Consider the following 24,401-nt stretch of genomic DNA (forward strand, 5'->3'; position numbering starts at 1 on the left):
GTTAGGATGGCCGAGATCGGACTATCCTCCGGAATAGGAACTGCTGGTAGATGACTTTCCGAAGACATTTCAACACTTCCTCTTGACCTTGTGAAGTACGGATGTGAAGCCAGATTACCACAAAACCAACCACCTTAATATAGAACATGTACTTAACAGTAGACAACAAACCAGTCAGTTTAAAGCAGTTAACACATAGGTAATCGCACGTTGAGGGTGTGATGCACCTATACAGTTAAATGTGTTTCTACATGTTTCGCAACGGTTGCATGTTTCATCCCGGCTTTGCTTATTTCCCCAATTTTCTTTTCTTTCCACTTTGGCTCTTTGATGTTGTTCCTCTTATTCCCATTTTACTCCCTTTATTTCCTCTCTTTTCTTGCTTTGCTTTTTTTCGTTTTTTTCGGTTTTTCTTTGGCTCTCTTTTTCTTTCTTTTTGGTTTTTCTTTCGGTTCTTTCCCCCCACATACCTCTTTTACTTGAGTTATTTACAAAAATCATGACCGGATCCGATGAGGATTCCCTACGTATCACGACGCCGCGTGAATTAGATCATCACGTAATTCAAGAAATAAGTACGAAAAATAAGGAAACAGTTTTTGGGAATTTTCAATTTTCATTAATAAAACTCCTAAATTTTATATTACAAAAGACTCCAACATACTCATTTCTTGGAATTTTAAAAAACTACAAACAGACTCGAAACAATATTTTAAACTAAAAACAGAAATACAGACTCGATAAATGAAAAATCAAGAGTACATAAGTGCTTCGACTCCTGGGGCCCGTGGGACATCATTCGGTATTGCCACGAGCCTATGTGCAAGATCCCCTTGAAAATGCTCCAGATCACCCATTATTTGGCGGACAAATGTCATTACTGCAGCAAAGAAAGTGGTTTGAGTCATGTCCTCACATTCGTGGCATTTCATGACAATGTAGTTGGCAATTGCTCTAACCCTCTCCCGGATAATACCCTTTTCTTGGAGCAAACGCCCGATTTGCTGATTCCGAGCTTCTAACACTTGGGTGTCATGATGGTTTTGACTTTGCAACTGTTGCATATCTTCCTCCATCTGGGACATCAAGGCATAGCAATATTCCCTTTCAGTTTTAAAGTTCCTAGCCTGTTTGGCCACCTCATTTTCAACGGTAGTTAGCTTCCTCTTCAAATTGGTGACCGTCCCCTCATATTTTCTTTTCAATTGCTGCACAAATTTTGCCCGTCCTTCTGCGTTCTTTATCAGTTGTGCCCGGTCTCTTGCTAGACTGGCCTCAGATGTTTCCAAGTCATCTTGACACTCGATTACTTTCTTTCTAAGACCACTTATAAGCCTTTCATCTGCTCGGCTTCTTTCATGGTTTTTAGTAACTATTTTCATCTTTTGGATCTGAGCTTTAAGGGCTTCGTTTTCCTAAGCCAACTTCTTCTTTTCCCTTTCATCAGCAGCAGCTTGGACACTATTGTCAAATTTGAGTTCCTGATTTGTCCCTCCAATTTACTTATCTTGGCCCTATAGCTTGCTTCTTTCATCAACCAGTCCCATTGCTCCCGTGAGTCGTCAGTGAATTGTTGGACGTGAGGTTTTTTAGCAGGCATTTCGGGCTCTCGAGGGATTTGAAACCTTTTACCGAACCAATTCATGTAATTAGGGTCTAACTCGCCTTTAGCTAAATTCCGCACCAGAGTCTTAGGTTCTAGAAATCTGCACTCATTCCAAACTTGACGAACTCTTCCTTCTGGGAATACAGCCTTTGGGCCCAATTCAACGACTTGTTGTCTCAGATCTTCATCATGGGGAATAGTTTGAAACCTGCCCAGTTGGTGCAAAACCCTGTGAGGAGCATATGGCTGAATGATCCGGAGACCCATTAGGAGAAGATAACACACCTCGGCTGACATGTATATGACTTCGGTGACAGGGAGCCATCCGAAAGTCCACTCAATTTTGTCTGATGTTAAAGAACTCAAGTGCGCAAACCAAGCCTCTATACCTTCTGAAAATTCAACACCCACCACTCGGTTTTCGTACTCTTCGATGCAATTCAGATCGGTCATACCGTAGTTCATATACCCGACACGGTGACAAAGATATTCTTGTATTCAAAGTTGTAGCAGCAGGTTACAACCCTGGAAGAATCTTCCCATTTCTCTGCATATGGTTAAGGCTCGGTAAATCTTAACTAAGATCATTGGAACAAGGATGTCGTTAGCTTTCTTAATCATGACATCAACCATTCCCACGAGACCCAATTCTATGTTGCCATCTTTTCTTGGGTAGATTATGACACCCAAGAATGCTACTATAAAGGCCAAACCCCGTCGTGCCTCCCATTTATCTTTGTTTCCCGCATGGGTCATACCAGTATCTGGTGCTTCAAAACCGTGGGGATTGCCATAGCGCTGGTATAAGAAGTGGAAAGTGCAAAACCCTTCGGATAAATTACCATCCTGAACCTCCTGACTGATACTCAACATATCTAGAAACTTGTGAGGAGACACTGTTCTTGATGACACCGGGTACCGACTTCTAAGATTTCCACTAAGGCCGGCATAGCCCGCAATTTCCTCTAGCGTAGGGGTGAGCTCAAAATCAGAAAAGTGAAACACATTGTGAGTCGGGTCCCAGAAAGGTATCAAGGCCTCAATCACATCCAATCTCGGCTTGATTTTCAAAAGTCCAACGAGACCACCCAAAACTTTTACCACAGTCCCTATGCTGACTTTTCCTAAGTCGTTCCACCACATATGGAGCTGTAAGGGGATTTCCTCAAGAACTGCGAAGGGTTCATTTTCATTTGTGCCCATCTTGCACATTTATTAGGGTGATTGGTTAAGAAATCATAATTTATTTGACTCAAGAAAAGGTTATCAATTTTTTTTATTTTTGTTTTTTCAAAAAATTTCAATTCAAAATAAAAACCCGGTCTTTGCAAATACGGCCCTTGAGCACTTCGGAAAAGAAGATTTTAAGGTTCTGTATGCTAACCGACCAAAAATTTGAAAAACAGACCGTAGGTGGCTATTCTTGTAAAAACAGCCTTTCGGCGTCCTTTTAGGGACATTTGGCTATTTTAGACAAGAATGACATCACCTTACTTATTTATGACAAAACAATAAAAACTTTACTCTTTTTGGGTTATTTTTGCAAATAATGAAGTTGGACCCGATGGGGGTTGCCTACGTATCCCACATCCGGTGAGAATAAAATTGGCGTAGTTCGGGCAGGTTTGACATAATAAAAACAACACTAACTAATTTTTAAAATAAAATTTTCTTTTCTTTTTTTTTTCCAAAATTTCGGCAGAGTTTCGGTACTTATTGGTCTTTTTCAAAAATAGGTAATTATCTCTCTCAGCTCTCACATTGATTTTTCTTTTTCCCAACTTTTCTCCTATTATTCATAAACCGGTCAACATGCAAATCCGAAGCAAATAAATGCACAAGTAGCAAGTAGAATGCATCAGGATGGTCTTTTTATTTCGGGTACACCTGTCCTAGATAGACTCAACCCTTGTGTTGAGTTTCCAAAGTCAAATGCATGTGATGCAAATAAATGTTCCTACTAAGGATCCGGCATGAGGCTTTGTTATACTAGGTTTAAAACCTGGGTGTATTGTTCTAGACCTGGCTTACCCGAGCGGACAGCTCGAGCCGAGGGGAGGCAGCATACTGGGAATACAGAAGCTTCACCGGCTTTGCAACTTGTCTGAACCTCGTTCTAAATTTGGGATAAGACTCTAACATAAAAGAAGTCACACGAAGTGCACCCTTCCCAGATGATTTAGAAGACTCAGGGAGAAGAGGGTTTCGTAACAGTTTTATATACAATTCAAACAATATCAAAGCGATAAAAGCGGCAATTAGCACATTAGGCTCAACATGTAAAATCAGATAAAACAAGCCAACGATAACAGTTATCCTAAGCTCGAATTCTTAAAACCTGAACCGAAGTTCTGGGTTTAGGTCCCAAGCAGAGTCGCCAGAGCTGTCACACCTCCTTTTCACACACCCGGGAGGGGATATAAGGGAGTTTTTCCAATTTAAGTGACTTTATTCGAAATGAGATTATTTATTTAATTCAAAGTCGCCACTTGGAATAATTTATTTGGTGTCCCAAGTCACCGGTTTATATTAAAATCCCAAATCAAGGAAAATCGACTTTCCTTTTGAAGTCTGCGAACCAAAAATTCTAAGAAATTCTGTTAACCCGAGAGAATGTGTTAGGCATTCCCGAATTCTATGGTTCTAGCACGGTCGCTTAAACTATTATAATTGGCCTATTATCTGATTTTATTACATGTTTTAGCCTATGGTCCATTTTAACTTATTAATCATTTTTAATTAATTTTAGGAAGATTCAATGTTATCTAAAACAAGTCTTGAACCGCGCCACATGAAATGCACCCGCGGTCTACGACACATTTTATTTAACGTTGTTGAGAATTGGAATTGGGTCACATGAAATGCACCCCCGAGCTTAGTAAATAAGGAAATCAATTTAAATAGCACGCCTAAATCAACACACCTTAAAGTTAATAACAAAATTTGCGAGGGCTATAGAAAGTTCAACTGATAGCGCACCTCGATTTCTAAAGAGTTAAAAATAATTAAGCGAGGGCCATGGGTTTTGGGATTTTATTCAACGTGGCACACCTCAATTTCACTTCTATTAAAAGAGTTTTTGATCTAGTCTTTGAGGGCCATAATTTATACGTTTGGCTAATATGGCACACCTCGAACTAATTTAAAGAGTCTAACTAGTTAAGGAAGGCTTAAAGAAATTCTAACTTTATTTTAATCAAATGATTAAATCAAAATCAATAACTAGCGGCCTAGTGCTGAAAAAGAGGCCAATGTTGGGTTGTTTGGAGGGCCTAAATTGGCAATAGGCCCAAACGTCATGTGCAGAACTACCTATGGCAGTTATATGAAGCAGATGGCTCAACTTGAAGCCCAAAACAGGAACAAGATCGACAAAAGGGGGAAATCGGGTACAACTGGGCTCATGACAAAGGCCCAATTGTGATTCGTGACAAAGACCCAATTATAAGGAACACATAAAACAACGAAAATTTCATTGACTAAATCATGAATCTGGAAATCAGTAGCCATTTGAACAAAATTGAATGAAGACTAAAAGTGATTCTTCATATGACTTAAACTCCTACTTCCAACAACAAAATCCTAAGCATTTTTCCCTCAAACACACCAAAAATCTTGTATCAACAACACCATATGAGCACATTAGACTAATTAATTTCAACCAAAGACAAATAAAAGATTCACCATATAACTTAAGCCTAGACTACAAAAATAGAATCCTTCAAACTCGAGGAACAACAAACCATATGTGTTTAAAAATCAGAATTACTACTAACCAAATATTGAACTCACACCCTTAGTGAATTCTGACAGTATAGTGATTTAGCCATTCAAATTAGATATCAAAATGCAAACAATCCCTATTAAATACATATTGAAAAAGTAGCTCGTCTTAATTGAAGCCAAAGTAGCCAAACTGAACTCTAAACGTAATCCCAAAGGTTGTCAACAGGATAACATAACACATCACATGAGATACTAATTCAAAATAAAGCATGACGGATCTTTAGAGAAAAAAAATGACAAAGCCCAAGCATTTAGCAGATTCCACTCATCCGTAGGAGTTCAAGTTGATCATATAGCTTCGAATATGCATTTCTTACACTCATAGGGTCCAAAAGAGTACCTGGTTACAACAAAAATGACAAGGAAAATAAGCTTGGAGCTTAAGAAGAAGCAGCAGGAGTAAGACAGCAGCAATGTAACAGTACCCAGGCAGCAAATCAACCAAACTTTCAAACCAATTTAAAACCCAGGTGTACGATTTTGTAGCCTTTTTTAGAAATTCTACTTAATAAAGGGGATTAAAGAACCAAAAACCAAGCCAATTTTAAGCAACTTTCAGTATTTGGAGTTTGAAAGAAAACTCAACCGTTGCTAAATTTTTCAATGTTTTTCAGTCTCTAAAAATCTCACTTGATAATGAAGAAACAACATTTTATAGAGAAGCTCTAGGGCGGCAGAAAATGATTTCAGATTTTGCCCATTAATCCTTTTTTAATTTTCGTTTTTGCTAGTTAGTCCTTGATTTTAAAATCTATTTTTTAAACAAGTCCCAAACCCACCTTCCTAGCAGCTTCCTAAATCAGTTACACAAGATTCCCTAAACTAAAATTCCTAAACTAACCTTTAAACCTATGTTATTTACCCTGAAGACCTGGATACGGGTCAAGTTGACCCAATATCAATCCTCAATCAGGTTTGGAAACCCGGCCTAATACCCTTCCTTGGGCCTCTGTTGACAGAGCCCAAATCTAAATCAAACTCAAAACCCACAAATTTAATGGGCTAAAAAGGGTTGCCAAAAATCAGAAAACTTTCGAAGTGAAACCAAAAACAAAAACGAGAAAGAATTAATCAAAACTAAACCTAAGAATTAAAACAAACGCAACTAAACATACTCTTAATCTAATCATGCACTCAGAACACTGATTAAAAACGAAAACATAATAAAGAAAAAGAAAAGGGGAGACAGAAAGAGATGAGGACTAGAAGAAGAATAAAAGAACGGAAAAAATAAAAGAACGAGAGTACCTACAGAAGACAACAAATGGTCATGGATTGAAAGAACTCGGATGTGTTGATTTTGAGCCGAAATTGGCCTCAATCATGTGTTCTTGTCAAGAACAAACGAGCAAGGCCAGCTTCGACTCTTAATCTCTTGTCAAAACTGAAAAACTTCGGGAGATTTTTTGTTTTCCTCTTCTGCCTTTTTCAGATCCAAAATTGTCTCTATTTGGTGATAATTCGAGGGAATATGGTGATGGATTGGGGGTCAGGGATGAGTGAGGGGTGTGTGGTGTTAGTTTGGTGGTGGTTTGGAGTTATTTTACCGGTGAAAATGGCGGATTTTAGAGGCGTCATTAGGGTTACGATGAGAGAGATAGACGGGGGTGTTTGGACTAAGTTGTCTGATGGGGATTTCGGACAGATTTTATCAAATTGGGGAAAGTGTTCCTGGCCATTGGATACACTGAGATGAAGGGCCAGGATTTAATTAATTAGGTAACTCAAAACAACATAGTATTGGCCTTATACTACGTCGTTTGGGTCATCTGAAAGACCTACTGATTTGGAATGGGTAAAGGTGTGATTGGGTCGGATTTGAACGGATCTTGTGGATTTAAACACTTGGGCCTGGGGGAATTCAATTGCAACAGCCCAAAATCAGAATTCTTTTATTTCTTTTCTTTTTCTTTTTCAATTTCAAGTTCCTTTTTCTTTTCAAATTAAAAATAAAACCTAAATTAATTTTAAAAACTAAATTAATTTATCAGATTAGATTAATTACTCAACAAAGTATTTTCAAAAATTAAATAACTCCTAAACTAAAAGAAAAGCTATAAAATTCAAAATTAAAGAGTAAAAATGCAAAAATGAGCTTTTTTTTGTGATTTTTCATTTTTAATCTAAAAATGTAAAATTAGATCCTAAATAAAAATGCAATATATTTTTGTATTTTTTCATGAATTAAATAAAATTAAACATGCACAGAAAAATGCAAATAATTAGAAAAATTCTACAATAATTCCTAAAATAACAAACAATTAAAAGAAAAATCTAATTCTTTGGGATTTTGTAGGAGTAATTCATGTGAGACAAAAATCACGTGCTCACACTGTATAACCAATAGAATTCTTCACAGAAGCTTCGCCAACCATATGACCGCCGATCTGCTCACTGGAGATAACCCACCTGTGGAATTTACGTGCCGACATCTTCCAACGCTGTTGCACGAGGCACAATCACTATGACATCAATAACCCATCCTGAGTCCGAGCTCACTCTCTAGCTGCACAAGTCCATTCACCCCTTGCGGACATCAATTAAATGTGCGGCAACATCCTTCCAATTCAAATTTATGTTGTATCCTTCTTCATGTCAAGCAGCTCCTTTCCGATATATCAAATCTCTTGCCGCATAATAGCCTATACTTCAAATTAAATCCGTAGACCCCAATCACCAGTTACTAAAATTCCCAAATTATTCCAAACTCTCCTTAAGGTGCGTAGTCATCCTACCACGAAGCCCATATGCAACTCCGCCACTCTCCCACTTTGGAAGAACTCACCCCTTTAATCGACTACTTGACCTTTGTTTCTTATACTTGGACTTCTAGAAATCTTAACCACCGCCTGACACTCCCCACATGTCCTTCCTCATCCTTAGCTGCTCAGTTGTTGCCTTAATTAAAATCTATCTTCGTAGCACTAGAACCCACAAATCGCTACTAACTTTAAACATTTCCGAAGGTCATCTTTCTCGAGCCGTCAACATTAGAAACACCGATTCAATCCTAAACCACCATACCCCGCGATATCTAATAGTCGTTTCTCCAACATTATTTCACAATATCTTACCCCAAGGCGAATTGCAGAAGACCATAACACCGGCGAACTTAACACATACAATCGAGGACGACGACACCACATCGTAGATGAAAATCCTATCACGCTTAAAATCACCAAGTCTTGTTACTCCCTTACTCCAAATTTGGATATCCCTAGGCCAATTGTTTTTCCTCTGCCGGAAATGAAATATCAGATCTCTGAATCATGCACTGAGTAGGCTTCCTTTCAAATCATTCACTGCCCCAACACATAGGCAAGTATCCTGCTATCAAGTCATTACTATGCGACAATCAATCGTGAGCATCATAGCAACCTATGCATGGCCTCCAATATCTTAGAAGCACAACTACTAAGCCGAAATGATAGAAAAGAATCCTTACGCAAGGCGACGACAGTAGCCCAATCAACTATACCGAGAGAAACAACTCGCACCACGTCCATAGTACCATTACCAATCCCTCAATTCTCGATTTATAACAAGCGATTCGCGTTACGTAAGATTGAGTAGGAAAGAAACAAGGGCATAAGCCTCAAAGGAATCAAACCGCACGATGAGGAATCAAGAAGGGAAGTGCTCCTAACAGCCCTATAGCCTCTTGAAGATAAGTACAGACGTCTCTGTACCGATTCGCAAGACTCTACTAGACTCGCTCATGACTCGTGAGACCTAAGGAAACCTAGTGCTCTGATACCATGCTGTCACGACCCAAATTCCACTAAGGGTCGTGATGGCGTCGGACACCGCTGTCAGGCAAGCCAACCAAAATACTTAATTTAATTCTCGTTTTAATAATTTTGAAAATTATGATTTTCCTTAAATTTCGCTAGTAAAAGATAATCATTTCAAATCAATTATGAATGTTAAGAAGTTAATGCAAGATACCTCATAATAATCCCAGAACCCGGTGTCATAAGTGCATGAGCATTTACTAGGGAATGAAATAAAATACAGTGACTGTCCGGAATACAAGTAGACAGAAACGAAAATACCATACAATACTCTGAAGGAGACTTTACCGACTGCGAGGCGTCTCAAAAATGCAGCTCACCTAAGTCTCCGTACCAACCATGCCGCTATGCCTCTAAGCCACTAGCCACACATAAACCTGTGCAACAAAAATGCACAGCAAGTGTAGTATGAGTACGAAAACAACGTGTACCCAGTGAGTATCCCGTCTAATCTCGAAGAAGTAGAGACGAGAGGTCGACTTCGACACTTACTAGTGGTCCAATAATAATATATTATTAATGCGAGTAATCATGGATTTATTAAGAACGACAATAATTTCAAATAAGTCACGAACAGGTAAAGGTTCCTTTTTACATTAAAAGTCTCCGGATTCATAATTTATTAATTTTCAATTATCTCAAGTCAGGGAAAGTAAATATCAATATCAATAAATCTCAAGGCAAGCAATACAAGCATGCGCAAATCATGCCGAGGTCGTATGGCCCGACCCAACATAAATGTAAAATGTGCACTGTCGAGGGTCGAACAGCGTGAACCATAGATGCATCTATTACCCCTCTCGCGAATCATACATGCGATGCGGTAAAATTTAAATAAACAATCACTCTGCTCGCGAATCATGCGATGCACGTATACATAGAAATACATGCTCAAACAGCCAATTAAGAATTTATCGGGGAACGTTTATCCAAATAAAAGTCAATTCTCTTTTAGCGATTTAAGAAAATTAAGTTTAGTCCTTTTTGAAATTCATTTACCGATTCAATAGGATTTAAGCAATTCAACTGTCAACAAGATTACAAATATTCCAAGTATAGCATGCTTTTGGGTCCTAGACTACCCAGACTTACATATAATAGTAGCTACGCACAGTCTCTCGTCACCTCGTGTGTACGTAGGCCCCCCAAATAGAAGCAGATAACCAATTACTTCACCTATGGGGACAATTTCCTCTTACAAGGGCCTCTACGGCTCTTCTGGCCGCTTCTACGGCTCCGCACCTGCGGCCCAAGCCTCATAGGTGCAGTTACACCAGAAGACAACTGCTGCACTTCCTCTTCCAATTTCCAAAATCAATTCGTTAACCATCCGGAATCCACCTGAGGCCCCCGGAACCCCAACGAATCATACCAACTAGTCCCAAAATACATTATGGACTTGCTCGAGGCCTCAAATCATATCAAACAATGCTAAAATCATGAATCGACCCCCAATCCAAGCTTAAGGAACTTTAGAATTTCAAACTTCTACATTCGATGACTAAACCTATCAAATCACGTCCGATTCACCTCAAATTTTGCACACAAGTCATATTTGACATTACGGACATACTCCAACTTCCAAAATTGGATTCCGACCCCGATATCAAAAAGTTCACTTCCAGTCAAACTTCTCAAAAACCTTCAAATTTCTATCTTTAGCCAAATGACTCCAAAATGACCTACGGACCTCTGATTCACTTTCGATCGTGCTCCTAATAGCAGAATTACCATACATATCTATTCCCAGACTCGGGATCTCAAACGGACATTGATAACCCTGAAATGCACTTCAATCCAAACTTATGAGATTCTTCCAATATGCTAACTTCCACAATAGGCGCCGAAACGTTCTCGAGTCTTCCAAAACCTAGTCCGGATATACGCCCAGGTCCGAAATCATCATACGAACCTGCTATAACCTTCAAATCCTGATTCTGAGGTCGTTTACTAAAAAATTCAACCTTAGTCAATTTTTTCAACTTAAAGCTTCCGAAATGAGAATTCTCTTTCCAAATCAACTCCGAACTTCCCGGAATTCAATTCCGAACGTGCGCACAAGTAATAATACCTGAAGTGAAGCTGCTCATGGACTCAAACTGTTGAACTATGCGCTAGAGCTCAAAACGATCATTTCGATCGTTACAAATTATCAATCGATTATAACTATCAAATTTTACATCCCCTCTAAGATTCTGCCTGCGTCTACGAGATGGTGCAGAAGCAGCACTAGATGTAGCTGGGCAAGAACCTCTAATATCCAATCTAGATATGCTGAGAATGGATGATGATGATGGACTGAAAGATGATGGAGCAACAAAAGATGAACCATCATGCTGACTACCTTAAGAAAAGAAAATGACATTCTTCAGACATATTAATCATTAACTTTATTTTGTAACAGATATTAAATAATTATTTTCAAATATTAATCATTAAGATAACTTAACTGTTTTTTCCACTTCCAAATAATTTGATTTAATCATTGAAATAGTCATATCACTTAGTTGTTTCCAGCTAAGGGTTCTGATGTTCTATCACTTCACCAGATTTCTTGGAAATTCCACAGGCTATTAGGAGTATAGCTAGAGATTAACAATTACTGTCACTACATTGCAAAGCTACAATTTTAAGTGAGAAATACAGATAAATACCATAGATCGTTTGCATAAATAATTCAAGTTGAATGTTGTGAGTATTCAATAGGTGCTCTATAGGTGCATTATTTTATTTTTGTTAATGGTAATTTTCATAATTATTACCAAAAAAATTCTATTATCAATCAAATAATGAGATTTCTAATACTTATGTGGTTCAACGAAACACTTACCTCGAAGGAAAAAATGATGGAGAAGTCGACTGAGGAGTTGTTGCCGCCGCTGCCGACCACTCTAGCTGCTGCAAAACAAAGTAAAAAAAATTAATTAAGGGGAAAAGGGAGGAGGAAGGAGAGCGAGAAGGGAGGAGGAAATGAGAGAGAGCGCAAAATACTAGCTTTGGGACGGGGGAGAAGGACGAGAGGAAGCAAGGACCTTGGGGAAGAGATGGAGAGATGAGAAAATTGAAAATGGAGGTTCTATTTTTTGGGGAGGGGCTGTAGGGTTTTGTAAAAATAATTCCGACCGATTCGGTCGGAATTATTATTTTATTTTATTTTAGAAAAAACTACCGACCAAATAGGTCGGAAATGAAGTCAAACTAGTCAAAATAAATTTTTCGCCAAAAGTTGCGACCGATTTGGTCAGAAATGTGGTCGAAAAAAATTTAAAAATATATATATATAATATTTTCTTGACAATTTTGATGGATTCCGTCGGAGATTTCCGACCAAAAATTTCAGTCGAAAATTTTGATCGGAAGTTAGTGTTTTTCTAGTAGTGTATGCTTGTGGAAGATTGGTAGGGTTGTCCACCTTAACAACATTGCTAAGCTCGGGTTTTAGGTTATTCAGAAAAATGTTGATATCATATTCTGTAGAGAGGTTAATCCTTGTCATCACACTCACAAAAGCCTTCTGATAATCCTTTACAGAACATGTATGTTTAATGTTCATTAACTCAGTCATGGGGTCAGAATATTCAGCTCCAAAGCCGTCACAAAGAGCCCACAAATACTCATCCCAAGTAGGTAATGGCATAGGACCTCTACTCCTCATATACCCTAAGTGCCACTGTAAAGCATCTTCCTCAAAGTGTAGTAAGACTAATTTCATCTTTTGCTGAATGGTAATATCTTCATCTGCAAAAAATGGATCCACCTTATACAACCTTGTTCTTAAGTCATCCCCATTGAACTTAGGGAACTCAACCTTAGTGTATTTAGTATAGGAGATATTAGGCAAGGGAACTGTGTGATTGTTTTGTGTTTGGGGGTGGTTTTGTGTATTGGTATTATACTGATAATGCGAAAGGGTTGGTATATAGGTGGTCTGGTGGTACGGAGGAGGAGGTATGTGTGCATTTTGAGTGTAATAGGGTGGAGGAAACTGTGTGGCTTGGGGGTAAGGAAGGTAGTGAGGCATTACTCCCATAGGTGAATCTTGGTTCCAACTCATTGTGGGTTGGTAAAACCTTCCATTAAGAGATTGAGTTGGGAAGTTTTGGGGTTGGAGTGTAGTGTTTCTGGGGTAAGGAGAAGGTAGGTTTGGAGGCACATAAGGTTGAGATTGAGGGGGTTGTATGAGAGGTGTGTTTATCATGACTAAGCGAAGGGAGTGGGGTTGTGGTTGAGTCTGAGCTATAGCTGTGTGAATTGGTTGTACCATTGGGGGTGTAGAAGAAGGAACACCACTAACTGAAATATTAGTAGTATCTTGTCTAGGGTTCTGAGTAGTGGCATTAGCAGGGGAGGCAAGGGCACCCAAAATGTAGTGTTCAGGTTGCTAGTACTAGGTGTTGCTAGATCTCCAAAATCAAAAGGTCTATCACTTGGAGAGTAGAGCTCACCCTCATCCTGCGATGCCTTCTTGTCCCTCTCAGGTCGTTTACCTTCATGGATGACCTCATTGAGAACCTCTCTCAGCTCATTCAAGGATTCCTTTTGTTGTTTGCTACTCTGCTCTTGAGCAGCTTCCAGTTGCTCTTGTCGAGCTGTAAAACTGGACATTTCAGTAGAGATCTTGTGTAATGCGCTCATAACCTCGTTCATCTCACTCGCCATATACAAAGAGCCAAAAAGTGCTCAGATACCACTGATACGAAAATGGCAATGGAATAGTAAAAAAAAAAAAGTTGCGACAGAAATGTAACAAAAGGAAATAAAGAAGAAGAAGATAACTAGCGCAAAAATAAAAGGGTATACTCTCTGATTGATTGTGCTAAAAACAGGAATTACAATATATATAGAGCGAGTGAAGGAAGATTCCCTCAGCTAACACCCATGCCCCTTCCCTATTTGGTCACTTGGACCTTTCGTATAAAAGACAAAGAAAATTACAGGGTCGTCAATGTGTAATTACTATAAGTTGTAATTTAAAACTTAAGTGAACTAAACTAATATTTCTCAAACTTCTCTTCAGCCTTCTATTTAACTAACTTAACTACTCTGTACCATTTGGCAAGCACAACGTACTACTGGTGCAAGCTACTCGTATCAAGCGATGAGACTTATCTCGTATATCTTTTTGAACAATTAGGAGTTATTAATTAAGCGCTTATAGTAATAAAATTGTGTATTGGTATGTCTGCTTGTCTAGTGGCGATCAAAACAACAGCCAAGGTAAAAAGGATGATGTAGTGAAATATACATCAAACCTACGAATTTTTTATTTGGTTGCATACGGTTAACAGGAACCAACGAGGTTCATTAGACAGTAGTGACCAAACTAATGAGATTAAAATTCGTGACATTACAGTTTGAATTATGATATCTTAACTATTAGTAGTTCTCCTGAAAATCCTCAAATTGTTACCGCCAATGAACATGCAACAAAATTTAACGGCTTACCACTTTTATTTTGAGTAATATTTGATGATTTCCTTCTTATATGTGCATTTAAACACCATATTAATTCTTTAGTTTTATTTTATCTTTTTCCATGCCGTAAAAAAAAAAAAAAAAAAAAAAAAAGGATACTATGAGCATAATGATTGGTGAATTATGATATGGAGACGGGAATCTATCTCCCATTCTATGAAGTTCACAAAAAGACAATTGTTGTTATGCAACTTTTAGCTTGACTCTATAGGTTTTATAATGAACTTCCGTCACCTATAGGCTATAAATATAGCATGATGCTCTCTAGCTTCTGAAACCAACAGTTTTCGACCCACAAAAGGCTCAAATATATATCCTCCACCAAATTAATTTTTTTTTTTAACAAAAAAACTTAGCAAGTATGGATAACAAATATCACATGAATGGCGGTGATGACCTTAAGAGCTATGCTAAGAATTCTGAATACCAGGTTCAATTCAATCCATTCAAATCATCTATACATATGGATAAAATTCTTAAAAATTGGTATATAATTTTTTTCTTTTTTTTTTCCACCAAAAACATATGTATGTAATTTGGATTCGACTGTGTTGATGACCAGAACCCATGCCTGCAAATTAATCGTTAACACATGTTTTTGCAGAAACAACTACTTGGATATTCAAAGAAAGTAATGAATGAGTTGATTCAGCAGCAACTTGATGTGGGATTAAACCCTCATTTTGATCATTGTAACCCATTTCGCATAGCAGATTTTGGGTGTTCTACTGGACGAAACACCTATCTTGCAGCTCAGAATATCATTGAAGCAGTGGAACAAAAGTATAAATCTAATGAAGAAGATCCTCAAGTACCAGAATTCCTTGTGTTCTTTAATGATTTAGTCCAAAACGATTTCAACACTCTCTTCAATTACATCCATAGCAACAAACCTAACTACTTCGGTGCTGGAGTCCCAGGTATATATATTCATGATCTATTTAGGTAATTATGTTTTGTATTCACGATCTTTTGTATGCTTTGAAGGGGAGCCTTGACTGTAAAGTTGCTATCATGTGATCGGGAGGTCACGTGTTTGAGCCGTGGAAACAGTCTCTTGCAGAAATGCAGGGTAAGACTGTGTACAAAAGACCTTTGTTGTCCGGCCCTTCCCCGGATCTTGCGCATGGCGAGAGCTTAGTTCACCGAGCTCCTTTTTAAAAAAAAAAAAAAAAACTATGTTCTGTATGCAGAATAATAGTGAAAGCCATAAGATATTTAAATATAAATCTACACACGAGCCAATACAGTATAGACAAATTGAACATACATAATTCAGGTTTTCTCATAAGATAATTATAAAAAATTTCTATGATAAAATTAATTGGTAACTTGATAAAATGGTAACTAACATGCTATAATAATATATACTACAGCGATCATATAAGAAAACTTACACTACCCGTTAGCATAATGTATATAACTTAAATCCTTTGATATATATATTATCTACATGTCTAGGTTCTTTCCATGGACGAGTATTTCCAAAGGCGTTCCTACATATTGCCCACAGTTCCATGGCGCTTCTATACTTGTCAAGAATTCCCGAGGAAGTCAAGGACAGAAACTCAGCAGCGTGGAACAAGGGGAGAATTCATTACAGTTGTAGTGGAGCAGCAAAAGAAGTAGAGGCGGCATATTCAACTCAGTTCAGAAAAGATATAGAAGCATTTTTGGATGCAAGAGCAGAAGAGCTGATTCCAGGAGGATTAATGGTGATTATAACTCTTGGAATTCTTGATGGGGTGCTTCCTTCTGAGTGTTCCATGGGAGTCAATTTCAGCATTCTTGGATCTTGCCTAGAGGATATGGCCAAAATGGTAACCACCTAATTAATTAATTAATATATCCTCCTCCCCCACTTCGAAAACGAAACAAAGATAGTTTAAGCTTTGTGAGGACACGATAAGTATGATCATGGTGGAAAAGTAATCGACGAGCAGTTAAAAAATAATCGAACAAACTACTTAATATAAAATAAATATTAAGAGCATTTTTGAAGAGTGATAGCAGTAATTTTTATGCATTGAAGGGGGTGAATATTTGCACAATCACGTCAATTATGAGGTATTATAGGTACATAATTATACTTGCGATAATCTGTTAAAATAGTGATCAGTAATCATTAACATGATACCACAAATTAAAATTTATTAATAGTATAAAAGAATTTACACCGTCAATGTAGGTAATTCAAAGTCTTCTTGCACCTGATTAGTGGCCAGTGAAGTGAGATAAAACCATTGGCATTCAAAAAAAATGATAGCAGGTGGTTTCTTCTCATCTACCTAAGTCTAGATGGGCAAAGTTATTCAATATATGTGATGGAAGATAGCAAATAACCAATGGAATAGGGTGTACCACCGCTATCCCAAAAAAAAAACTACTGAGTTTAAAACTATTAACTTGATATGCATACATCCCTATAACAAATCATATCAAATACTAAGTTTTTTGTCTGTCCCCTCCACGGGTACTTGAAAAAATGACGAATCTTCCGTTTCAGGGCATCATATCAGAGGAAAAGTTGGATTCGTTCAACCTCCCATACTATTACACATCACATATGGAACTGGAAACACTGATAAAGGCACATGGATGCTTTGACATCGCAAGGTTTGAGAAGCTACCAACTCCCTTCAGACAAGTAGTACACGATATCCAGACTGTAGTCTTATCTATACGAGCGGTAACAGAGGGACTATTTGAGGAACACTTTGGGAAAGACGTCATTGAGGAATTGTTTCAACGTTATGCTGAAAAAGTTGGTTCGCATCCGGTTTTGTACGATGATAAATATCGAACAGAGGCCAGCTACTTTGTGTTTCTCAAGCGCAAAACCGATACATCCAAACCAGGAACCTAGGTTGCTTCATAAAACTTACCATGTGCCTCCAAACAGTTGCGCGATAAAGAGGCATTTGCAGAACTTTGTGATTGTGCACTTGTTTGCATAAACCAAGGGAGATAATCCCCTGCAGAATTGAAAATTTTATATGGCAATTCCAACTCTTCTGGAAATTAAAAACAGGAAAAAGAAAAAAACACTGCCACCAGAGAATGCTCATGACTGAGCTTTGTACATAATGTGTGGAGAAACTGTGATAAAAGGAGATCGAATGATCGAAACCACGATACTGTGATATTGCCTTGATTTCTACCAAAGCAGAACCAAAGATCCGTTAATCAAATGATGATTAAGTAAATTTCTTGCAGATTTTGGACAAAACCTAAACAGTTGGATAAAGGAGGAATGAGAAATCCTCATTCGTCCCCAAAAAATGCTACATATTCAGCAGGAAGCCATGGAAAACAGGCAATGACCTTCTGATATCCTGTAACTCACAATCTCACATCAATCAATTTAGGTGGAAAACTACGAGGAAACAGAAGAATACTAATGCTTAGTCTAGACTAACTCATAAGAAAAATAAAGCCGTTTAAAAATCTCCAGTCTCTCTGCCATTTAAATAATGACTTCTTTAAATAATGCCATTTAAACAAGAAACTGCAGTTAAATAATCAACTAGCTGACTCCTTCGCAATCTTCTCAGCCTTAGCAATGACTTCTTCTATACCCCCAACCATGTAAAACGATTGCTCTGATAGGTCATCATATTTCCCGTCCAGGACACCCTGCTCAGAATGAAAATGAAGGTTAAAATTATATACAGAATGAAAATTTCTGGTCAAAGAAACCAACAGCAGGTGATTGTTAAAGTTTAGCAGAAAAATGAAGTACATGTGTTTGTTCGCACAAACTCAGTAAGAAAGTTGCTCTCAGTTACCTGAAAACTTTGGATGCTCTCTTTCAAATCCACATACTTTCCAGGGGCACCAGTAAATACTTCTGCAACATGGAAAGGCTGGCTCAAGAACCTCTGAATTTTACGAGCACGAGCAACAGTTAGTTTGTCATCTTCACTCAGTTCATCCATTCCCAGAATGGCGATAATATCCTGGAGATTCTTGTAGTTCTGGAGAACCTTTTGTACACCTCGCGCAGTATTATAATGATCTTCACCTAGGATATGAGGAGAAAGCATACGGGACGTAGAATCTAAGGGATCCACTGCAGGATAAATACCAAGCTCAGAAATCTGCATTGGAGAAGAGCGACGATGTTAATAAAATAGCATGAAAAGTGTTTTTCTGAAACATAATTGCAAATATAAGAAACTAACCTGCCGAGATAACACGGTTGTAGCATCAAGGTGAGCAAAGGTGGTAGCAGGGGCTGGATCAGTCAAGTCATCAGCAGGCACATAGATAGCTTGGACTGATGTGATGGACCCCTTCTTAGTTGTAGTAATCCTCTCTTGAAGCCCCCCAAGATCTGTAGCTAAAGTTGGCTGGTAACCGACAGCAGAGGGAATACGACCAAGCAAAGCAGACACCTCAGAGTTGGCCTAGAGCAATCCCAGAGACGGAGGGAAAGAGTAGAAATCATTTTACAAAAGTTTAAGCAAGTAAAATATACTCAAACTAAGGTATTTGAAAAGATAGCTCACTTGAGTGAAGCGAAAAATATTATCGATGAAAAGGAGCACATCTTGCCCTTCAGCATCTCGGAAGTGTTCAGCAACTGTCAGCCCAGTGAGCCCAACACGAGCACGAGCACCAGGAGGTTCATTCATTTGACCATATACCAAAGCACATTTGCTTTCACCCTACGGATAAATATACGTGCAAAATCAGCCAATTGCAAGAAATGCCTGCACTATGTTTTGAAAAGCAAATGTTATCTACAGAGACCTGCTTATCACCAAGCTTAATAACACCACTCTCAATCATTTCTCTGTACAAATCATTACCCTCCCGAGTACGTTCACCAACACCAGCAAACACTGAGAAACCACCTGAGGACGAGGAAGTGAATATGAAATTAAATTCACTTAAAGAACAAGAATACATGAAGACTCTCTCTCATTCCTAGTGCAACTAGTAACAAACCATGGGCCTTGGCAACGTTGTTAATAAGCTCCATAATAAGCACCGTCTTTCCAACACCTGCACCACCAAAAAGTCCAATCTTTCCACCTTTTTGATAAGGAGCAAGTAGATCCACCACCTGTCATCAAAAGCAAGTTAAATCATACCCAGAGATAATAGACAACAACGTGATTTATGCATTCAGCAGCAAATGATTTGTATATCGTCTTCCAAAAGCAAATACACATGAAAATATATATTACTTCATAAATTGCATGTGCTAATCAAATATTTGCTACTCCTGTTTTGCTTCCACCAAAAGTATAGAAATGAGGACAGATGCCTTGAATCTATCACACTGAGATGTGTTCAGTTCCTAATATACAGAAAAGTAATATCTCGTACCTTAATTCCAGTCACAAGGATCTGTTGCTCAGTTGCTTGTTCAACAAAAGATGGAGCTTCACGGTGAATCGGGAGATAATGATCCGTTTCTGTAGATCCACAACATCTCAATAAAGCAAATATGAAAAAAGAAAAGACAATAAAAAAAGAGATCGTCCCAATCAAGATCAAAAATTGAAATAGGAAAAAGCAACATTACGTATGTAGTGCCACTAAGAGAAAAAAATGAATTTAGCTAATGGGCAGATTCTTACTTATATCACCCCTTTCATCAATGGCCTCTCCAATGACATTTATAATTCGACCAAGTGTAGCCCTGCCAACAGGCACCTGACATTTCAAAACCAAGATTAGAAGGAGTATGAACGTGCTAATATAAACTTGCAAACATCCTATTCAGGGGTAAAAGATCCTATACAAATTCGGAAATTAAACAAATGCGCAGTGTCCTACACACATTTTTAAGAAGAAATTCAGACCGATAAAACATACAAAAGACAGCATTTTAATTGTCAATTGAGAGACAATATACTGTAACTTAAGTTATGAATGGATTCTTTTACGGGTGCACGTAAAAATATATGGTATGACTGTATGAGCAAGTGTAAAATTTTACCAATTTTTAGTGTATTTTGAAAAATCCGCAGAAATCCATACCCAAATACAACTATGTGACGCGGGTCTTCACGGAAGATTAAGGATCCGTGTAACGTAATGTAGCATATGTAAATAAACTACAATGTCAAGTTTTGACAAAGCTGCACATATATATATAGAGCTTAAAAGCGATATAAGAAAATTACAGTAATAGGGGAGCCAGTATTGAGGACTCTTTGACCACGCACAAGCCCTTCAGTCCCATCCATAGCAATAGTCCTAACCATATTTTCTCCCAAATGTTGAGCTACCTCTAGCACCAACCTTATATCATTATCCATCACTTCTAACGCCGTCAAAATTGGCGGCAGACCTTCATCGAACCGGACATCCACAACAGCTCCGATCACCTGACATACGCTCCCAATGGCACCAGCGCCGGTGTACTCATCGGTGATCTTACCGCCTGTTTCCTTAATCTTCGGAGGAGGAGTTTTTTTCTGAGGTGCAGGCGTCGCCTTTGCGGCGGCAGAGGTGGCGTAGTTGACGGCGCGGTGGAGAAGGTGGCCGGCCGGAGAGGGGCGGTGGATATGGGTTGTGAGTGAGGGTTTTGTGGAAGAGTGACGTATGGATGAGCGGAGCATGGAGGAAAGGAACCTTCGAGAAGCCATGGTTTTGTGAATGTGTAACAAGTGACGTAGCGTAATCAGAGCGACACCCTCACGATATAACTGATTTTACATTTGCATATGAATGAAATGAAGGGAAGTGAATGAATAAAAGAAAGAGAGTTGTGTAACTTGTGTTTCTGTTTGAAGAAAGAGAACGGTATATTCTGCGTCCGACGAGTTCAAACAATGCTGAAGCACCACGTGTTGGTACCATGGGCTGTTTATTCGCCGCCGTTTTTTCCTTCTTCAGCTTAGCTGCAGAGATGTGTGGATTTTTCTTTTTTCTTTTTCCTTTTTTGTTTACCATGGACGATTCAAAAGAATGGATAAAAATTATTTTCTCCTTTCATTTTGTCTTAAAAATTGAACTCATTTCCAATTTTAGGCCACAAATGTTATCCTCCTCTTATTATTTTAACTGTAATGTCCGGGCCAACTTATTGACTGTTTGACTCAAAAGATATCAAAACCTTTTTGAGCAAATCAATCAAAAATGAAGGAGTAAATCTTAGCTGAGGATAATAATCTTTAGAAAGATCGATAAATAAGGAGAAGATAGGTCACGAGGTTTCTTTTCATTCATAAGATAGTAATGTCTTCAGCGTGTTTTATATCGGTTACAAGGTTATTGTCCTCCTTTTATACTAAGAGAGAAATTCTTCTAAACTATAAAAGACAAAATACAAGAAATATTTGAAGGAATATTCCTAATGTCCCATGATGGCCATACATTATTACAAGGGTCGTTTCGTCTCTGGTTTGTCTCAGGGTCGTCTCCCTTATGGCGTCAATTCAAGGAGGCTCCGTCAATCGTCATACTCGTCGTCGGTCATGATCGGTCAAATTTGGACCCATACAGTTAGTCCCTCCGCTTGTCGGGGTCGCAACTGGGTGCGTCCTCGATGAGCGGACACATGCGTTTCTATGGAGAAATTTGAGTCGTTGTGACGTTATGAAATGGCCAATGGGGGAAGATTGGCGTGTTTGGCAAGACACCCGGTAATATACTTTACCGGAAATGATGACATCTTTACGTGCGTCATTATCATGCGTGTTTTCGAGGTAGGAGTTGATGGCTTTATGCTTCGGTTTTAGCGCTACTTTGTGGTTATCCGCTTCGATGCTGGCGCCACCCAACCCTATAAATAGGGGAAGGGTTTGTTTTTTCGAAAGTTTTTGGCCATTCCACTCTTGATAACCTCCTTCATTCTGTTGAGCTTGCCCTCATACCCTTCTGCTTCTTCTTACGTTCTTCATTCGAAACTTCTTCTTCTTCCTTCTTCTTGTGTTGATACCCCTTTGACCGATATCATGCCAAGGTCCCATCGTTCTCGTGAAGAGGTTCCTGAGGCCACCCCATTGTTCACGGCCCCCCTTTCTGGCGGTGGAGATACGGTAGGGGAAGAGGGTGACAACCTTCCTACGGTGGAGGAGATGCTACTGGGGCATCCCTTATCTCGAAGTGACTTCCTCAAAGATCCCCCTCCTACTCCAGACCCCGTATTCTCTGAGACAGAGCAAGTTCATATTGATGCTCTTCGTGTAAAGTATGGCATTCCCGCTCACGTAGATATGGTTGCAGCGGGGAGAGATTACGTAGATATTCACAGAACTAGGTACTGCGTTTTCTATGAGTACCCTTTCATGATTGGTTATACTCTTCCCCTCTTCCCCTTAGCGGAAGAATTCTGTAGGTTCTACCAAGTTTGTACGGCATAATTTTCGTCGTATACGCTCAAGATACTTCTGTTGTTGGCCAAGTATGCAGAGTTGGCGGAATGTAACGTCTCTATCCACCACCTTTTGCACATGTTCATGTTTGGCTTCCACAAGGGTACCATGGTGCATTTGAGGCTCCGTGGTACAAAAGGGCTAGTGGTTGGGACGAATGACCGGGCAAGTCGCAAGTTTTGGCATAACTATTTCTTTGTCAAAATTGAACATGTCGTTTCTGACTCCGCCAGATTTCCGGAGCGATGGAATGAGACTCGTAAGTGTCGCCACTCGTTTTACTCTTCTTTCATCTGTATTCACTATAAAATTTGTTTGCTTCCCATTTGCATCTATGGGACGTTCGCCTCGCCCTATTGCGGATATCAGGGATTGGGTAGCCCATCTGTTGCCTCATGCAGTAGAGACTCGAGATTGGCCCGTCTTCGTGAAGCGTTACGGCCCTAGAGTCTCTTCTAGTAAATATTTTCCTTACCATTTCGTTGGTCGTATGACCTTGTTTATTAATATGACCCTTTGTGGTGACAGGTCGAGGAGTTTCCATGCGGAGGGCGCCAGTCCCTACGTTTCGATAGGCCGTTGTTGCCGCAGACGCGCAATTTATTTTGAGTGAGTCTGTTCGAGAGGGTCGTCCTCAACCTATTCAATTAGAAGGTCCCTCTCGAGTCGTAGTCATGAGGGAAGAGGCTTCTTCGGTACCGGCTCCACATCCTTTGGGCAAATCCTCTAACGGGGACGAGCCGTTATCGAGAAAAAGGAGGAGGCTGGAACTTGGGAAGGGTGTGTCCATGGACGCTGATAGAAGCAGGGCGTCGAAAATGGCTCTCGTGCCTGTATTTATGGCCAACGCCATTTTATCGGAGAGATCTCCCCAAGTGGAAGGGGTTTACCCGGGAGCTGGCTTAGTGAGTTCTGCTGAGGGTGGTGCGTCGTCCAACGTCGGAGGACGTCGTGTTGAAGGTGATGGCTCAGGTTCAGATGTCGACCCAGAGGATGTCAATGAATTCGTAGATCGCCATACTCTTGTGGAGGTCAGAACGGAAGGGTCTGATCGTCACATAGTCGTCCCGGGGGATTACAACTTGTTGTTGAACTGCGAGCAAGTGGCGTCTGTTTAGCTCTTCTATGTGATGCCCCTGAGAACGAGGTGCTTAGGGCGATGAGCGACGTGGAGTTGTCTCAGAAGGTCGGTATGGCCTTGAAGGTAGGTGTCTTTCCTTCCCTTTTCGTCGTTGGGTTTATGTGGTGATCGTCGTTCTGTATTTTGTTTCTAACTTCTCCCTTTTTTTGTCAGACCCTCGTCATGGAGATGGAGCGAAAGCGTAGGGAGAGGAGAAAGACGGGCCTTTATGAGAAAATGTCATCCAAATATCAACAGTATCGTGCTAAGCATCGTGCGATGGC

The 24,401-nt window shown here is 39.3% G+C and overlaps 3 protein-coding genes across 11 annotated transcripts; 1 reads left to right on the forward strand and 2 right to left on the reverse strand.

The window, feature by feature from the left end:
• Positions 1–5,516: 5,516 nt before the first annotated feature.
• Positions 5,517–13,978, reverse strand: LOC107772374 (uncharacterized). Of its 8 annotated transcripts, none has more exons than XR_012707809.1 (4): positions 13,632–13,978; positions 12,017–12,084; positions 9,475–9,563; positions 5,517–5,732 (listed from the first exon to the last, which is right to left on the reverse strand). XR_012707809.1 is itself a non-coding variant. In XM_075249844.1 (4 exons), the coding sequence occupies exons 1-3, from the start codon at positions 13,843–13,845 to the stop codon at positions 9,540–9,542; spliced, it is 306 nt and encodes a 101-aa protein (XP_075105945.1). In that variant the 5' UTR covers positions 13,846–13,978; the 3' UTR covers positions 5,517–5,732; positions 9,507–9,539. The 8 variants fall into 8 exon arrangements, 4 of the variants coding, with proteins under 4 accessions (XP_075105945.1, XP_075105944.1, XP_016447362.1 ...); XR_012707808.1 differs by having other exon boundaries at positions 12,599–13,978; XR_001645053.2 differs by lacking the exon at positions 13,632–13,978 and adding an exon at positions 12,219–12,591.
• Positions 13,979–14,920: 942 nt separating this feature from the next.
• On the forward strand, positions 14,921–17,664 carry LOC107772373 (loganic acid O-methyltransferase-like). 2 transcript variants are annotated; one of them, XM_016591871.2, is made up of 4 exons: positions 14,921–15,091; positions 15,266–15,581; positions 16,123–16,481; positions 17,168–17,664. In XM_016591871.2, the coding sequence occupies exons 1-4, from the start codon at positions 15,023–15,025 to the stop codon at positions 17,525–17,527; spliced, it is 1,104 nt and encodes a 367-aa protein (XP_016447357.1). In that variant the 5' UTR covers positions 14,921–15,022; the 3' UTR covers positions 17,528–17,664. The 2 variants fall into 2 exon arrangements, with proteins under 2 accessions (XP_016447357.1, XP_016447358.1); XM_016591872.2 differs by having other exon boundaries at positions 14,935–15,147.
• A 330-nt stretch (positions 17,665–17,994) lies between these two features.
• Positions 17,995–21,559, reverse strand: LOC107772372 (ATP synthase subunit beta, mitochondrial-like). Its single transcript, XM_016591870.2, has 9 exons — positions 20,802–21,559; positions 20,253–20,328; positions 19,999–20,087; positions 19,615–19,732; positions 19,417–19,520; positions 19,173–19,331; positions 18,846–19,070; positions 18,450–18,761; positions 17,995–18,297 (listed from the first exon to the last, which is right to left on the reverse strand). The coding sequence occupies exons 1-9, from the start codon at positions 21,264–21,266 to the stop codon at positions 18,184–18,186; spliced, it is 1,662 nt and encodes a 553-aa protein (XP_016447356.1). The 5' UTR covers positions 21,267–21,559; the 3' UTR covers positions 17,995–18,183.
• Between the last annotated feature and the right edge of the window lie 2,842 nt (positions 21,560–24,401).

Source organism: Nicotiana tabacum, chromosome 3 (genome assembly GCF_000715075.1).
Source record: "Nicotiana tabacum cultivar K326 chromosome 3, ASM71507v2, whole genome shotgun sequence".
Taxonomy (NCBI): Eukaryota; Viridiplantae; Streptophyta; class Magnoliopsida; order Solanales; family Solanaceae; genus Nicotiana; species Nicotiana tabacum.

Bases quoted from the DNA above. Each gene is read 5' to 3' on its own strand.
- LOC107772374 (XM_016591873.2), bottom strand. From the start codon at position 13,450: ATGGTACAACCAATTCACACAGCTATAGCTCAGACTCAACCACAACCC. The intron at 12,085-12,598 runs GTGGACAACCCT...TTTGTTTTGCAG, and splicing joins AGCTTAGCAATGTTGTTAAG to CAGCTAGAGTGGTCGGCAGC. The intron at 5,733-12,016 runs GTAAGTGTTTCG...TGTTGTAACCAG, and splicing joins CCATCATTTTTTCCTTCGAG to GTACTCTTTTGGACCCTATG.
- LOC107772373 (XM_016591871.2), top strand. From the start codon at position 15,023: ATGGATAACAAATATCACATGAATGGCGGTGATGACCTTAAGAGCTAT. The intron at 15,092-15,265 runs GTTCAATTCAAT...ATGTTTTTGCAG, and splicing joins CTAAGAATTCTGAATACCAG to AAACAACTACTTGGATATTC. The intron at 16,482-17,167 runs GTAACCACCTAA...CTTCCGTTTCAG, and splicing joins TAGAGGATATGGCCAAAATG to GGCATCATATCAGAGGAAAA.
- LOC107772372 (XM_016591870.2), bottom strand. From the start codon at position 21,266: ATGGCTTCTCGAAGGTTCCTTTCCTCCATGCTCCGCTCATCCATACGT. The intron at 20,329-20,801 runs GTAATTTTCTTA...TTGAAATGTCAG, and splicing joins ATACTGGCTCCCCTATTACT to GTGCCTGTTGGCAGGGCTAC. The intron at 19,733-19,998 runs GTACGAGATATT...TTTTGATGACAG, and splicing joins TCCTTGTGACTGGAATTAAG to GTGGTGGATCTACTTGCTCC.